At 40.3% G+C, this 17,609-nt stretch overlaps 1 protein-coding gene across 1 annotated transcript in view; it reads left to right on the top strand.

The window, feature by feature from the left end:
* Positions 1–13,957, top strand: part of ndufs4 (NADH:ubiquinone oxidoreductase subunit S4) — a 60,883-nt gene extending 46,926 nt beyond the window's left edge. Inside the window, exons 3-5 of the mRNA XM_057831725.1 lie at positions 5,186–5,358; positions 9,009–9,082; positions 13,028–13,957. Of these exons, the coding sequence (XP_057687708.1) occupies positions 5,186–5,358; positions 9,009–9,082; positions 13,028–13,131 (351 nt within the window). The 3' untranslated portion in view covers positions 13,132–13,957. The remainder of the gene's footprint in view (positions 1–5,185; positions 5,359–9,008; positions 9,083–13,027) is intronic.
* Positions 13,958–17,609: the final 3,652 nt, after the last annotated feature.

Raw genomic sequence — 17,609 nt, 5'->3', positions numbered from 1 at the left:
TGTCAATTGTTCATAATACGAGACATTTTGATATTGTACGTGGAGAATGTTGGCTTGCATCATAGCAGTGTTTGGGTCGTGTCACTCAAGAGAGATGTGCTGCCCCCACATACACATTGGTATTAGCATGTGCTTCAAGCTAGGCTGCACTCCATCTTGCTTGTTTTGCAACACATGGTAAGATTTGTTTTCTTATCTTAGCACGAGAGAAGTTGCTTCAGCCTTTAATGGTCTGTCATCATCAAACTATGAATGTAACTCATAGTGTTATCATAGCATTCACGTTTGCATTAGCATTAGCTTTAGTGTAGCTAGCGTTCTCTTAAATTGTTGTTTTGGTTTTGTTGTCGTCCCATACTGCGTAGTGCTCTATACTTCCTTCCCGTTGAAAATAAAACCATTGGATAACTCTCACCAAGTTGGCATTCGCTTTAGCGTAAACTTTAGCGCGAGCGTCCTTTTAAACTGTTTGTGTTGGTCTCTGCAGAGTACACTAAATTTAACTCGTAGCATTGGCATCGTATTCGCATTAGTATTAGTGGTAGGGTTAGGGTTAGGGGGAGCGTTGTCTTGAACTCTGTCTCGTAGACTAAAATTAGAGGAGAATTTTTTGGGGAGTTTTCATTGTGGAAAATTAGATAAAAGCATTTTGATTGCACTGAAAGATGATAAGTATTTTTGTCCAAAAGGCGAAGACGATAAAAAAGAAAAAGGACTGCCAAAAACAACACTAGATATCCAACTGACAGCAGCATGGTCGGACATCTTAACTTATTGCCTGCCACTGACGTCAATGGCAGCCAATGAGTGAAGCACAGCAAAAAAAAAAAAACGGAAAGGACAACTAGGCGTCTTAATTTAGTCGCACTCTCACACCGTCTTGGGTGTTGTTGTGTCATCGGCCATCCGCCGCTCTCCCTTCGGGTGAAGAGAACATGTTTTTCTCTTCTTGCCGACACGCAGAGAAATGTTAAGGTTAAGTAGATGGGGCAGACGGAAATAATTACCGAGCACTTGTGAATTCTCCTTCCCCTTTCGTCCCGCTTTTGGTCTTCGCAAGCCTTTCTACGTGCAGACCGTGTTTACCATCACGTTTAGGGCTGCAACTGGGCATGTGCCAGTATGAGATTCTGACGGTATGATAAGCCAAAATTTCACAGTATTGCAATTACACCTCTAAAATGTGTTCCTTTAAGATATCTGGGTTGACAAAAAGAAAAAACTTTTTTTCCATTGAACAGGATTTTGATTTTTCAAAACATATTAGGAAATTAGAACATAAGTATTATCTTAAGTTAAAATACATTTTTAAAAAAATCAAAATACTCTAAATACATTTAAAATAAATGCAGTCCTTTAGGTGAGCCGAAGCCTACAGCCACAGCTCTACATTATTACCATCCAGCGGTCCCACTGCACCCAAGCCGAGCTCTCCTATTTTATTGCATACATTGCACTACCCTCCCCACACAATCCCATCACGGTGCTGGGTAATGGCTGCCAGCCGGGAACCTGGCCAATAATAAGGGTGGTAGGTGGGTCCCACACTTTTTCTCTATGGCGTCGCCTCCCCTCTGCCTGGGCCCCCTGCCGCGGGAGTGAGGGGAGGCTCCTCGGCGCTCTCCTGCCTCCGCCTTCCCCTCTGTTCTCTGCCTCTGTTTCCGCCCTGTGCTCTGTTGCGGGTCGCTGGTTGGACGCCGGTGTATCGGCTAGATGTGGCCTGCTCCAGCGGGGGACCCTGCCCTGCCCTAGGCTTGGCAGGGCGCTGGGGGTCCCGTGGCGTGCTGTGCCGGTTGGGGGGCTGCGGCGGCGGCTCGTGGGCTGGGTGGGCGGACGGGGGTAGGGTTGGTGGTGCATCCCCTCCTACCATACCTGAAGGCCGGTTGATGGGAGCGCGGGTGGCCCGGGGGACCACCCTGGATCCCGGGGGGGTTGACGATGGCTCCTTTGCTGGGCTGCAGGAGGAGGGATGGGCTGGCGTAGGGTCTGTTACCAACAGGCTTAACCTTGCACGGGATTCACACGATTACTGGGTTCTCGATCACAGTGCTGATTTGTGTACACTCTACCCCTCCCAATCAATTAGCTTATAGTTTCCTCCAACCCCCCACTACTTTCCCTGGTCAACATGGTGTCAACCGGAAATACATTTAGCTGACGATAGCACCAACATATTAATAGTTAGTGTAGACGTTCAATGTGTTTCTTGTTGTTGGTTTTCTTTCTTTCTTTTCTTGTGTTTTTTTTTCTGTTCCCCCATAACTCCTTCCTGTTTTCTGCTTTGTCATACTAAATTAGGTATGTTGAATGATCACAATGGGAGCATGTCATACTCTCAATGTGAAACATTAAAACTGTTCACACCAACCGGACACTTAGGGTTCCATTCTCCGTGTCAAACAGCTAAACAGGACAGGTTTTAAAACAAAATTTTTTTTTACAGGTGTACAAAAACTCATGTGAATATACATTAAAAAATTCTATATACATATTATTGGTTATCCTTGAGGAGCAGGAAGTTATCGATCGAGTATCGGTTTCAAAAAATGGATATCGTGCATCCCTAATTATTATCCAAGACTTGGGGTGCGTTCAGGTTCATGGCAATGAAAATAGTAAACACACATAGCCTACCTTTGCAAGAACAATGGAGTTGCCGTTTGATACGGTCATAATGTGCAGGTCCTGCACCCATCCGCAGCAAAACTGTTCGTAGCGATTTGTAATTTCGGAATCGCTGATGAGTTTAGTAACATACACCAAACAATATATACAACAGAATGTCCATTTCGTGTAATTGTGGAAGCCCGTCGACATCTTTACTCCATTTGTCTTCGGCTTGCTCGTAATGGTCAAGATTGTTCACACCCTTAAGTTTGATCACATATCTGTTCTTCGCCTTAGTAACGAGTTTGTCTCTTTATCGAACTGGCAAGTTAAAGTTTAATGTCCCGCGGGCCAGACCTGCTTCCAATATGGCTGCGTTGTTGTCAAATTTCACGGGATCCCCCACTCTGTGAAGTAAACGCTTGCGCCTAAGCGCACGTACTTCAGAGCCGGTTGTTTATATGTTAATTGTCTCGCCCTATGTTTGTATATGTGTATTTGTTGTTAATAAAGTTTGGAAAAAAAAAACTTCAGAGTCTGTGTTTTCACACACAAACCGGAACAGCGCGTGCGGCAAACACACACACGCAAAACAGATGAAGAGGGATATGATGGCAGAGCATTCAGAGGAAAATTTGTCCTTTACGAGGTGGCGATATAAACACTACTTCAAGTTGGTCGAAATTAAAGGAAAGAACGTGCATGTAAAGTGTAATTTATGTCCTGGGGCAAAGCTTTTTTCGACATATGTGGTAAGCAATTCAAATCTGTTTATTTTTGTTGCACTTCAAGTGTAGGATAAATCTGTTGCTGGTGAGGTGCAATAAATATTACAAGGTTCTATGACACAACTACCTGTCTGTTCTTCTCTATTCAACTGACTCGAATACTGCTCAGAAAATTTCTTTTTAAAGTAATAGAAAAAGTTACTTTCCCTGGTAACTAGTTACTTTTACTATAGAGTAATTCAGTTACTAACTCAGTTACTTTTTGGAAGAAGTAGTGAGTAACTATAACTCACTACTTTTTCAACACTAGAAAACCCACCAGAGGCCGACTTGGCCTTTCCCAAGACAAACACTCCTAATATTCCCTAGCAATGGCCGATTTGGCCTCTCCTCCGTGACTCACGTGATAGTTTGTGTCAGTTCAAGTCAAGCTACATTTATTTAATTGCATTTATTTATGAAGTTTGACACTTTTTACACATTTTTTAATTTACTTCTCCTATACTCCACACATAACGACAGAAAGAATGGCCCAAATGTGTACATTGTTTTGAAGAAGGGGAAAAAAAAGCATTTTAGAACTGCAATTTGAGTGTTAAGCAGGAATTTTGTCTATAGTTTAGAAGGACTGAATCAGGGGCATGGAGTATGGATTGTGGTCATTGTGTCTGAAGTTAATGTATGTCTAGTGGTTGCATTTCCATATGAATGGCTGTTGTCTGTCTGACAACAACTTGCCAATTCAAAAGCACTTGAATCATTTTTTCCACCTCTGGGTTCTCCGGGGGACAGGCCATATCGGCCATTGTTTGGGACTAGTAGGAGTACCAGAATTCTCTGGGACTTTTAGTGTTAAAGTGGGGTGGCGTGGCTCAGTGGTAGAGTAATTGTCTCCCAACCCAGAGGTTGTGGGTTCGATTCTCCGCCCTGATGAACACGTCTAAGTGTCCTTGAGCAAGACACTGAACCCCACATTGCTCCTGGTGCTGTGTCACCAGTAGGTGGATGGTGAGATAGTGTAAAGCGCTTTGAGCGCCTAGAAAGGTGGAAAAGCGCTATATAAGTGTAACACCATTTACCATTTAAAGTAACGTGCCCAACACTGCATAAGATTGCCATACGACGGTCATAATTATGACATCATCATGGGCATTAATAAATGCTTATGATGGATGTCATTAAGTGTAATCCGACAAATGATGTCCCTAACTCCATTTATGTTCAGCTCGGATCTTTTACATCCATTCAAATGTGAGATAATTTGCCGGATGACACAAAATGACATCTGTCATCAGCATTCATTAATGCTCACGGCAGTGTCATGTCATAATTTTGATGGTCTTATGACACCACTGTCACATAAAGTGTTACCAAATTCCATAACTAACAATTAATGAAACAACTAGAACAGTAACTGAAGAAATAATTAGCACAGAACATGAATTTTGATCCATTTACCATTTGTTATTTACATCTGTAGCGCTGCATTGCATGTTGGACGACAACCGTGTTGACAGCCGGTGGCAGCAGAGGTTGACTGTCTCCTCCAAGAGAACAGTGATGGACAAATGGAGCTTCTTGAAGCAATGAATGGTGGTTCATTTGGTCTTATGGCAGTCTTTTGATGCCGCTGTCAAATAAAGTGTTATCGGTGGATATCTTTTAGTGTAAATATCCCATAATACAGTAAGGACAGCTGCAGCTTATAGTCCAGTGCAGCTTATCTATGAACAAATGCCGTATTCGTGTCAAATTTGGTGGGTGGCGGCTAATAGTCAGGTGCGCCGTATCGTCCAAAAATTACGGTAATTGTCCTGCTTAATGAGTCAGTTTCTCCTCTTTATTCACAGGACATCAGCGCTGTGACAGGGGTGCCGGAGGAGCATGTAAAAACGCGCAAAGTTCACATCTTCGTGCCTGCCAAAACGGCCATGCAGTCGGGAGTGAACAGCACTAAGAAGTGGAAGATGGACTTTGACACCAGGGAGCGTTGGGAGAACCCACTGATGGGCTGGGCCTCAAGGTAAGAAAATGCTCATTGGCTGCCATTGACGGCGATAGACGTCCAGTCCATTTTAACTGGGAGGGTTGTCATCCTTCTTAGTTCAAATGGATTGGAAATCCACTAGTGACAACCCGTTTAAATTCACAGAACAATGGTGATTCTTTTGAAAGCTATGCATTACGCTAATGAAGGACATTTACAAAAAAAAAAAAAGTACATATTACTGACACCACATGCATGACGAAAAGAGAGGTGCCCCTTTTTTTTTGTTTGTTTTTTTTTTTTGTTACGGAATGTATAAGGTTATGGTTAAAGGCAGGGGTCCCCAAACTTTTTCCTGTGAGGGCCACATAACTTTTCCCTTCTCTGATGAGGGGCCGGGGTCAGTTTGTAACAGAAAAAGTGTGACGATTGCAGGAGTGCCTAAATGTAAAAAAAATATCGTTTTTCAGAAAGCCACAATCAAATAACCCTTTCTGGATTCTTCATGGGAAAAAAAATAATATAATAATATAATATAATATAATATAATAATGATAAATAATAATAAAAGTATTAATTAAATAGATAATAACCAAATAACCCTCTCTGAGTTCTTCACAGAAAAAGGCCAGGAAATAAATAACACTATTGAGAAAAAAAAAAAAATCAAAATGCTCTCTGGTATTGTTCAGGGGGGCGGGCCGTAGTTTGGGGACCCCTGGTTAAAGGCTTAGCGACTGTACTTGCGGTGAACATTTCAAAATAAAAACATGTCTTTTTCAACACGTAAATAAAGATTTCTGGAGTTAATTTCACATACTTCAGGTTCTACATTAGGAATAGCTTTAAAATGACACCCATTATGAAAAATCTGATTGGCAATGAATAGATTAGCTTCAAATTTGCCAACCTGTGCATTTCGCAGGACAAGATGACAGTCATTTTGGGTCAGATCAACACATTTGATGGGCTCTAATTGGCACAGAACAAAAATGGCATTGGGCTTCTCATCTATTTCATATTCTGCACTTAGCTAGCTTTTAAACGACTCGTTATGCATTGTATGTTTTTTTATATGTATTTTTTAAATATAGTTTGTTTTATTAAAGAGTAACAATTTATTGCATTTGAATGGGTGATTTAAAAATAAAAAAAAATTGACAATAATATCGCATATCAGCAAAAATTTATGAGAAAATATATCGCCTACTAAAATTTATTATCGCAACAGGCCAAGTTCAGCCCTATTATGGGTTAGAATGATTTTATTTTAAAAAACACTGTGATTATGACGCAGTGCAACAGTATTGAACGCTGCATGCTCGGACACTAGATTTTCCTTCAGTATTTATTTGTCCAAAGTAGGAAACCATGGTATATTGTCATAATCTTCTAATTTATATAGTTTGAAACTAATATATACTAGTATATTTTTGATATTTATTTTGATTTTTGATTAAATTAATTAAATATTTCTGATGCTGTATTGAGGTGAAAACATCAAAGCTTTTCATGGACACATTACAGTCATGAATTTACGACTCTAAAATCAGTTAAAAACATACTTTACATACTAAAATTTACCATCACCGAAATTCTTCACGATGACCGACGTAATTTTGACCATGTCGGTAAATTCGGTAATTTAATAAAACAAGAAAATATAGTCTTTTCATCCCGCTTTGACTCTGTGTTGTTCGGTTATGTTCATTCCCCTTTAAGAAAGCAGACAGTGTGCTTACGTATGGAGTCACGTGGTTTTCAGGAAGCCAAACAAACAGAAGCCCGGTAGGCTAACGCTAGCGGCTAACGTTAAAAGTAAACGGGATGGAGTCGGGCTTAAGTTAGCTTCGCCAAACTTTCACCCGACATTAAGTAAACTCTTGGCGGGTTCCAGACGGGCTTTCACCCGCTGTCCTCCCTGGTTCTCATGATATCAGGAGAGGACGCTTTCAGTGCTTTCTTCTGGTAGCCAAGCCACAGGGTAACGCTAGCAGCTAGCAGCTAACAGCGGCGACAAATGAACGTGAAAGAGTCAGATAGCGGCTCTAACCTTGTCGAAACGGCTGAAATTAATGAGTGGACTGGGCACGGACTTCATCTGGCAATCATCATGTGGCGTTATTTGGCATCTCCTTGTGATTTCTCTGAAAGCTTTCATGATGGTAAAGCACTCAGCATAAAGTATAATCCAACAGTGGAGCCTATATATAATATGACAGTTTAATGGCCACAGCTATTTTTCTGTATGTGTTTGCTTTATTCTGCCATCATAAAACCTTAAATGTTTCATTGGCATCAGAGCAATACAGCTTTAATCTGGATGTGTCTGTGTTGGGGGTGCATGTATTAAAAATGTTTCGGGGAAAAAAAAAAAAAACTGAAACCTTGACGTAAACACTTGTGTTGAATAATTATGTCACAGCAGCCATTACCAATAAGTTGTCTGAAGTGTACTGTTAAAGCTGCAAGTCATTTGTGTTAGAATGACATGTTTGCACAGTCGTCATATTGATATTTATAATGTTGTGCATTTTTCAAGTCATACAAGCTGTTATAAATGTTCACACTAGAATTCTTATGTTTACAAGATTTTTTAAATACTTAATGTTTAGACTGCATGGGCAATTGTTAAATTGAAAGCTGGTTAAATAAATTTAACGAGAAACGGTTAATTTGTATTCCATGCATTGATTCAAATTTTCAAATAATATAACAGTCGGCTTGGGCGAATTTATCGTCATTTATCGTTATCGAGGTAAATCTGCTCAATTTATCGTGATACGTACTTTAGGCCATATCGCCCAGCCCTAATATTAGGGGTGTGATAAAATATCGAAATGGTGATAATCAACGGGAAGTAACTGAAAATCAACAGGTAAATGACCTAGACGTTCAATCCGTTTGAAGTGGGAGGGATGGCAGCGAATGAACAAATGCTCATTCGCTGCCAAGTGATGGCAGTTTGGTCATTCGCTGCCACCCTCCCAGTTCAAATGGATTGGACATCTACTAGTGATGAACTCATTCCAGTTCACAGCAGAAGCTAGTTTTTTTGTTTATTAGTTTTTTGTAGAATATCCTAGAACAGGGGTGGGCAAACTATTCCACAAAGGGCCGCAGTGGGTGCAGGTTTTTGTTGCAACCCATTAAGAGGACACATTTTCAGCAATCTGCTGTTTTACAAGTGCAATCAGTCATTTGCAGTCAGGTGTTTCTCATTTCTGCTGAAACCTCATTGGTTATACCATCTGTGCTGGGTCAGTTGGAACAAAGACCAGGACCCACTGCGGCCCTCGAGGACCGGCATGCCCACCCCTGTCCTAGAAGGATTTCCTGACCAATGTATCGAAAATCGTTGTATCGCTATATCGTCAGATCATAGTTATCGTGAGCTTTGTATCGCAAATCCTAATGTATCGTGAGGTACCAAGAGGTTCCCACTCCTACAAAATACTGTTTTGCGCCACATCTTTCAACTTAAAATGAACTATTTCAGGTTTCATGACTGTATCCCTAGAATTTTCAAAAACATAGTTTGGTAAACTTCATGAGAATCACCCGGAAAGATGAAAGTTGGGGCATCTATCATTGTCAATGGCACTGAAGTTCAAATTCATTAACTCTTTATCTTACATGTTTCATGTGCAGTTTTTGTTTCACTTTTTGTGTTTGTGTTTTTGCAGCGCCGATCCCTTATCCAACATGGTGCTCTCTTTCTCTTCCAAAGAGGACGCCGTTGCGTTTGCCGAAAAAAACGGTAATTCTTTTTCAATATTTTTCTTGGCTAAAAACGTTCACCATCTCGACTCTTTTCGCAATGTTTTTCTTTACTTGTAGCTAGACATGTGCCGGTTTCTCGGTTTACCGTGGTGTGAAAACGTTGCGGTTTCAAAACCACTAACATTTTCCGTCAGACCGTAGGACGGTATTCGCTATTTTTCTTGTGTCAAAAATGCAGCCAGAAGCGGCTTGGCGCAGCAGCGCTCACCCCCTCCTGTTTGTTGCTGTGTGTGAGAGTGATGCTATCGGCTACACAGCCAGCTAACCCAAAAACAATTACTCCAAACATGAGGCGTACTGTTCTTCAATTTATTGAGCTCTCAAATCGTGGTAAGTTTAATATACAAAATGAATACATTTAAAATGTTGTACAATTAGATTTTTCCATGTGAGTAGCTTCCACAGATTAGCACCATGGAAAAAGTTCGCCAAAAACAAAACACATTTTCCTTTCAAATTAAATATACAAACAAAGTAAAAGCTTACAAAGATGAATGTTAGCCTAGGCTCAGCTGGGAGAGCAACTTCGTTGAGTGTTACAGCCGCAGAGTGAGAAAACAAGCTTGATTCGCTTGAATGAAGGGGAAAAAGTGATAGCATCAAAGATCGCTAATTGCGAACAATGATCTTGCCCTAAGCATAAATCCACGTTCGCTGGATCAAGGTGAGGTCTCACTCCCAATGTGTTTTTTTTTTTTTTTTTTTTAGATGAAACCTTTCCACAACAATATTGACATTTTAACTAACTTATACATTTTTACCTAACTTATGAATTCCTTATGTTCTTTTTAACACAAAGGCATAACAACATGTAGACTAGAATTGACACAGTGGCTGAAAATGGCAAAACTTTACTTAAGCTTTTCCACCCTCAAAAAAAAAGTCATGCAGTATAAATTTTTAAAAAATTTATTCAGAAGTGTTTTTACTTTATAGATATTATTTTGTTCTTGCTGTAATCTTGTGCAACTTGAGCTGTGGCTGTGAATATAGTCTATAAGTTATATTTATTTTAATTTTATTTCAAATATTTTTTTTATTGATAATTTATTTATTTTAACAATATATTCATGTTCCAATTTGCAACTATGGTCTGAAAAAAAAAATACTGTTCAATGGAAAAAAGTTTTTTTTTTTTTTTTTAACCCATACATCTCAAAATTTTGGGGAGCTATAATTGCAATACCGTGATACCGTGAAACCGCGGTATTTTTGCTCATGGTTATCGTACCGTCAAAATCTCATACCGGCACATGCCTACTTGTAGCTTTGTAGAACCTACAACAAAAACATAAGACACTTGAGAGTAGTTAAGTAGTTCGTTCAAATAAAAAGTAAATATTATTTTTAAAATTTGTAGCAAGGAATACTTAGTACTACTGCAGAAAAAACACTTCTCATGGTGAATATTTGAAACAGTAGATCCAAAATTACAAAATTAAAAAGTCAATTAGGCCTGCAAGCAGAACTGAACGGACCCTCGCAGCATGGCGCAACTCGGACGGCACGCAGGTCAAGGTGGTGGCAGATCACCCCCTTCTCATCTTATAAGGACCTAACATGCTTGAAACTCACCTCTTTTTTGGGGGGGGTTAGAAATACATTCACACACCTAGGAGAAAAAACTTCTACTGAAGAGGGTCCTACAAAGAAGAAGGTGCTACTGGACCATGCAGCCATGCCCTTATTCAAAACCAAAATGAATCTTCTAATTGGCCCAATTTGACCAAGTGCGCAGAATTTTGTGGCTCTATAAGCTGCCTAGGTCCCTGAAGAAATCTACTTCCTTTTAATTGTGCACAAAGCGTCGTCATGGCAACAGATAGAGACATGTGGACACAGGCCTTAAAATGTAGTATTACAAAAGTTCGTGTAACTACAATGACCAACCTGAAAAGAACTGGACATATATTAGCTAAATGAGTGAATTTCTGATGCCACTAGTTGGCGCTGTAGGGTTAATGCAAATGATCCCTACAGGATCCTTCAGGGGACGACTCTTACCAAGCACGGAAAGTTCGTCACAGATATGTTCTATGTCTGCCAAGTTATGACTGTTCAAAATTTGTGGCGAAACAAAATGGCGACGGCCACTTTCGCTTTACTGTTTGGACCCCTTTGCTTCAACGAAACATCAATATTTTTCATCGGGCACCTGAACACTTCTTAATGCTCCGCTTATGCAAGTTTGAGGTCAATTGATTTTATTCCCTTGGAGGAGGAGGAGCCTGTCTCGTAAAAAAAGGCGTTTCCAGTTCCCAGCTGGGGGCGCCTTGATCTGGGAGGTATTAGCCATATACTGAATTTGGCGTGTTGCCCAAAAAATGCCCGGCTTTGGCACCCCGCCCAGGTCAGGCCCGTGAATGAAAACTCACCATTTTGATCACTTAATATCTCATATGTCTCATGAACAGTCTCACCCATTTTGAGGAGGATCCAATTAACTTCCAAGGCGCCAAGGTCTCAAATGTGCACCCTTTAAATCAACAAAAATTTCACATTCAGTCCAAAATACCCAATTTCCTGTTAGGTTTGGAATTTGGGTGCAAGAGAACTTTTGGTGCAGTTTTGCATAACGTATCAACTCCCCAATTTTCATCGCTCTACGTTGAAAAAACCTAATAGGAGAGGCTTTTTAAAAAAATTTAATGGGGCTCCCCTGAGCCATTTTGTTGCATTTTTTTGCCGTGTTACCAAAAAAATGCCCGGCTTTGGCATCCCGCCCAAGTCAGGCCCGTGAATGAAAACTCACCGTTTTGATCACTTAATATCTCATATGTCTCATGAACAGTCTCACCCATTTTGAAGAGGATCCAATTAACTTCCAAGGCGCCAAGGTCTCAAATGTACACCCTGTAAACCGATAAAAAATTCAAATTCAGTCTTAAATACCCGATTTCCTGTTGGGTTTGGAATACGGGTGCAAAAGAACTTTTGGAGCGGTTTTGCACAACGTATCAACTCCCCAATTTTCATCACTCTACGTTGAAAAAACCTAATAGGAGAGGCCTTTTTGAAAAATTTAATGGGGCGCCCCTGAGACATTTTGTTGCATTTTTTGCCGTGTTACCAAAAAAATGCCCGGCTTTGGCATCCCGCCCAGGTCAGGCCCGTGAATGAAAACTCACCATTTTGATCACTTAATATCTCATATGTCTCATGAACAGTCTCACCCATTTTGAGGAGGATCCAATTAACCTCCAAGGCGCCAAGGTCTCAAATGTGCACCCTGTAAATCGATAAAAAATTCACATTCAGTCCAAAATACCAGATTTCCTGTTGGGTTTGGAATACGGGCGCAAGAGAACCTTTGGAGCAGTTTTGCACAACGTATCCACTCCCCAAATGTCATCACTCTACGTTGAAAAAAACCCAATAGGAGAGGCCTTTTTGAAAAATTTAATGGGGCACAACTGAGCCATTTTGTAAGATTTTTTTCCCCCAACGTATGCAAAATTATCAAAATTTACGTGAAGCCACATGTATGTGCAAATTTTGGTGAGGTTTCGAGCATGTGCAGGCCTCGAAATTGGCCATTTTCATTTGGCCTAGAAAAAAAAAAAGATAATCCTTTGCATTACAATAGGCCCTAATACTAAAATAAATGAAATAGATATGCAAAACTAATAATTAATACTTTCTTCAACATGATACAAATGTAGAAAATAAGCGCTGCCAAAAACAACACGGGCGGAACGGTAATTAATTGCGTCCGAATCGTTAGCGAAAGTTCCAACGTGGCAATGTCACAGCATCTGGTAAGAGTTTGTCGAAAGGACTGCCGCGCTGTGTTTATGACCGTGTGACAAGAAGCAGCCCGCCGACGTCCACCTGACGCCTCCCCCGCAGTTGGACGCGGTCCAACACGGACCATACGCGACGTCCTCGCCGACAATCGCTCACGCTGACGTTTGCCCACCAGGTTGGAGCTACGAAATCACCGACAAACGGGCCCCCAAGCCTCGCGTCAAATCGTACGGCGCCAACTTCTCCTGGGATAAGAGGACCAGAAGATCCGCCAAGTAAAGTCGAGTCATCTATTAGTCGTGGTGACCTCCGGTTGTCCCGCCCGAAGCCGACCTGTACAATTCCTGTTAATAAAAGCTTCATCACAAGTTGAAACCAAAACCTCGCAGTCATTACGGCTTTCATTTTTCAAACATTCACTTCATTAACGACTTCCTAATGTTTCGCTCTTGATTCATGAAGTGTCCGCAGTGTGAGGAGGCTTGTGCAACAAAGAGGAGTTTATAATTACAATCACAACCTGTTTAAATGCTGGGATAAATATATGTCTTGGCTGTATTTTTCCTGGGCGACATTTTCTTTCCATCTGCCTTTGAATAGAGATCAGTTTAAGGTTGTTGTTGTATTTTTATTCCTCCTTCGACGATGGTTAAAACTTATCGATTTAACAAGTTATTAGGAGTGTGCTGTAAGGGTGGGAACCTCTGGGTACCTCACAACACGATTTTCAATACAAGGCTCATGATACCAATGATCTCACAATATGGCGTTACACAGTGTTGTCAGTAACGCGTTAGTAACGCGTATTGTAATCTGATTACTTTTTTCAGTAACGAGTAATCTAACGCGTTCATTTTTCTACACCAGTAATCTGATTAAAGTTAGTTTCCTTAGTGTCTCTGCGTACTATTTTTTCATTGCCTCATAACCTATGTAAAATGAAGATTACTGTAGTCATGTACGAAGAGCATTTTAAATAGAAAATGCTAAAATAAAAGGTTCCCGGTACGTGTTTCCATGACAACTTCTTAGCTATTTCCTGTTTTCAGGGTCCCCGCGGGTTATTAAAAGTATTAAAAAAGCATTGAATTTAGTTTTCCATGATTAAAGGTATTAAAAGTATTAAATTAGCTGTTGTAAGTCTGGATTTTTTCACCGTGGTCTTAATTTTCAAGGCAAGGCAAGGCAAATTTATTTATATAGCACAATTCAATACAAGGCAATTCAAAGTGCTTTACATCACATGAAGACCATAAAAATCACATTTAAATCAACACAACGTAAAAACCAAGACAAATGATTGCATTTAATCAAGATTTATTCAAGAACGTCTCAGTGCAACCTAAATTATATCCGTGACGAATTTTTAATTTTTTAAAAATTTTAAATCCATAACAAAGATGACGCATAGAATTTTTACGATGCGCTGCACTACAAATCGAAATGCAACTCGTGCGTGCCAAACCACCACAACCGGCAAAACGGAGAATCCACCTACCTCTGCATCGGGAATGCGTCCGTTTGTCGGTGGAACGAAAACCCTGCAGGCAGAAGTATTGTGGATTCTGAACACCAAAACAGACCACCATTCATATACTTCAAATGAGTCCATTTGTGATCTGTTTCGGATATTACGTCATTTTTGGTCGGCATCGGCTGTCACAATGTTGGTCATATTGTGTTTTGTTCCAGAGGGAGCGTTCCCGATGTCTTAACTGTGTTTTGTAACGAATTTTCAGTTGGCAGAAAAAATACGCAAATTTTCTTAATGTTTGAACAGTCTACATATTTTATGACCATGTATTTACACATTGAAATAACGCTGGAAAAGTTTGTTAAACATAATGTTGCTCAAATCGTGTTTTTTTTCCGGAGGGAGCATTCCCGCCTTCGTAACTGCAGCCAATTTAAGCTCTCAAGACTTTAAGATATAGGTAAAATTGGACCTAAAAAGTCCAGCCCGACCCGAACTGGTCTGCGGGTATTAAAGCCCGACCCGCGTTTTGTGTGATGACATTTGTGACAATGTCTGCATAAAAGCCTGTCTTTTATAACGAATTCTCAGTTGGCAGAAAAAAAACGCATTTTCTTAATGTTTAAATAGACTACATATTTTTATGATTATTATAAATTTATTTACACAACGAAATAACGCTGGAAAAGTTTGTAAAATATAAATAAACAGATGCGGTTTTGCGGACTCGCAGAGGGGAAGATTTAAAAGGGCGTATAGGCACGCTCTGGCTCTGCAATGACCATACAGTGCCTTCTTTTTTTTTTAATCGAAATTATTTATTTTTTAACAAGTATTCCTTAGTTTATCATTCATACATCGTTAATATATAGTTATTTCAAAAAGTTAGCGAGAAAGAACCCTGGCCCGGCCCGACGTAATAATTGACATTTTAATTTTGGTCATGTTTTCGGTTTAATTTAGCTGTTTCCAGCTTGCTATGTTTATAATTGCAACGTTTGTTTGCCGCTTTTCGTCTTACTGCGAAGAGGGAGGAAGTTACATCGGCCGCCGCTATGATATTTAAGTCATCAGCCATCTGCTGTGACCCGGGAATTGAACGCCTGCTTTCACGCACACTGCTTCCCATGTCAGTCGACACGGGAAATTGTTTTCACACACAACTGCTGCACGGTTAAGTCCTGCGATATTCCCGTTGTTTTGGAGTATGTGATAGGGGCTCAAGTTACATCCAGATACTTTAGGTTGCAGTTTATGGGCCATGCGAAGGCAGTGAACCTGCTTAAACATTTCAGTTTACCTTTCGAATGAATGTGAATTTCGCCGTTTTAACTCGAGAGTTAGCCATGTTCACTGGGGTCTTGGCAGGTGCACTAGCGGCTAGCCTGTTACAGAAGATGGCTGGTCTGAGTCCTGTCCTCCTCCTCTTTTTGTCCATAATTATTGTGTGCGTGTGTGTGTTTAAAAAAATTCTGACAGACTTTATAATGTTACTTTAAATGTGTTTTAATTGTATCTTCAATACATGTACATTCTTTTGTCAAACACACTTAGTAATTGAGGTTAAATTTGATGTTCAGTGCTTTATTTATTTAATATGATTCAATATGATATAATGGGTGCGAGAAAAGTATTAATTTTCAGTTGAAATGGCATTAAAAAAGGTCTTAAAAGTCTTGAATTTAGATTTATCAATCCTGGGGGGGACCCTGATTATGGAGTCATTTTGCCATGTCGTAATGAATAATTGCATTTTTATAATTACATATGTAACACAAGAGAGACTATGTCGCTCGGCTGGCCTGGGAACGTCTTGGAATCCCGCCGGAGGAGCTGGCTGAAGTGGCTGGGGAGAGGGAAGTTTGGGCTTCCCTGCTGAAGCTGCTGCCCCCGCGACCCGACCCCGGAATAAGCGGAAGATAATGGATGGATGGATGGACTATTATTTGTCATGACCATACCATTTCTTTAGCAATTGGGGGAAAATACTTCAATACAAAGAATATCCTGTTAAAATATTGGAGTCAAGAGACTGAAACAATGACATTTTGCGGCTATCTTGGTTGCATTTTCCTCGTTCTAAATAATTCCCTCTAAATAGGCCGAATTCTAAATCAGATGAAACCGTGACCCTGCTGACGTCATCCTCCTTTTGGGGACGCTAGAGCCCGATAATGGTAGGTTTAGCTAAACGGCGGATTAAAAGGCTAATTTCTCGTCATCTGCGCTTTGCTAAATTGTTGTATATAGTCGAATCGTCTCAAAATATGATTCTAATTCACATAATAATGCTATTTAAGACTGTTTTTTTTATCTTGTCGTACGCACTTTAAAGTAGCAAAAGACATTGGCAAAAGGTCCGAAAGTGGGGCTCAACACTTGTTTGCGGCCTTTGTGTTCCGTAAACAGTGGTGTTACTCTGCGGCCCGGTCCCGCTCTGCGTGACTGCGCCGACGTTCGCATACCAGTCGTGGGCGCCTAATTGGTATAAGCCTTCGTTAATTAACGCACTGCGTTGCAAATCTTTCACAGCCTTGTGCTCGCTATTTATGTTGTTTTGTCACCGGGCGCATCAAAGGCGCCGACGTGATATGAGTGTAATGGTCCGATGGGGTCGGCGGGCCGTGAATGACGGCAATGTGTTGCTGTTAGCCTTTTGAAATTCAGTCGGCGAGAAGAGAAAAAAAACGTAAAAAGCATTATAAGTGCACGAATGTACGCGCTCGGTTTGGACAACGTCCTCATTATGACCAGCTGGCCATGCGCGCAGTTGTCCAAAGTAGATACAACATGAACTCATTGCTCAAATGGAATTATTGATTGCGGACTCATTAGCACGCCAACAAACATTTGAATATCTTGTCATGGCAAAAGTTGGCATAAGGATATTGACATTCTGTACATAAAGTGTAGTAAAAATGGGTTATTCTCATGAAGCTATGCTAAACTATGTCTTTGAAGATTTTCGGGATATCGTCATGAAAAGCTGAAATAGTTCATTTTTACTTGTTATGTCTATTATGTCACTAAGTAGTATTTTGTATGTTTTTTAATGCTTCCATGAAAAGCTTTAAAGGGATCCTCTATTTTTAAGACAAGTAATCCTTAAAAGATAAATGTTAGTATGAGTTATAATAATTTGATATTAAAACCCTTTTTAATGTTTTTGTTTTAATAAAGTTTGTAAAATTATTTTAAGTGATAGGTCGCCATTCTTGTTACATCGCAGTGCGTGACGTCACCGGGCCCGTTGCCGAAATTCCAGCGTGTCACTCGTTAGCTT

Source organism: Corythoichthys intestinalis, chromosome 3, assembly GCF_030265065.1.
Source record: "Corythoichthys intestinalis isolate RoL2023-P3 chromosome 3, ASM3026506v1, whole genome shotgun sequence".
NCBI lineage: Eukaryota > Metazoa > Chordata > Actinopteri > Syngnathiformes > Syngnathidae > Corythoichthys > Corythoichthys intestinalis.
Note: the sequence above shows the minus strand (reverse complement) of the source record. Positions and strands in the feature narration are given on the sequence as shown.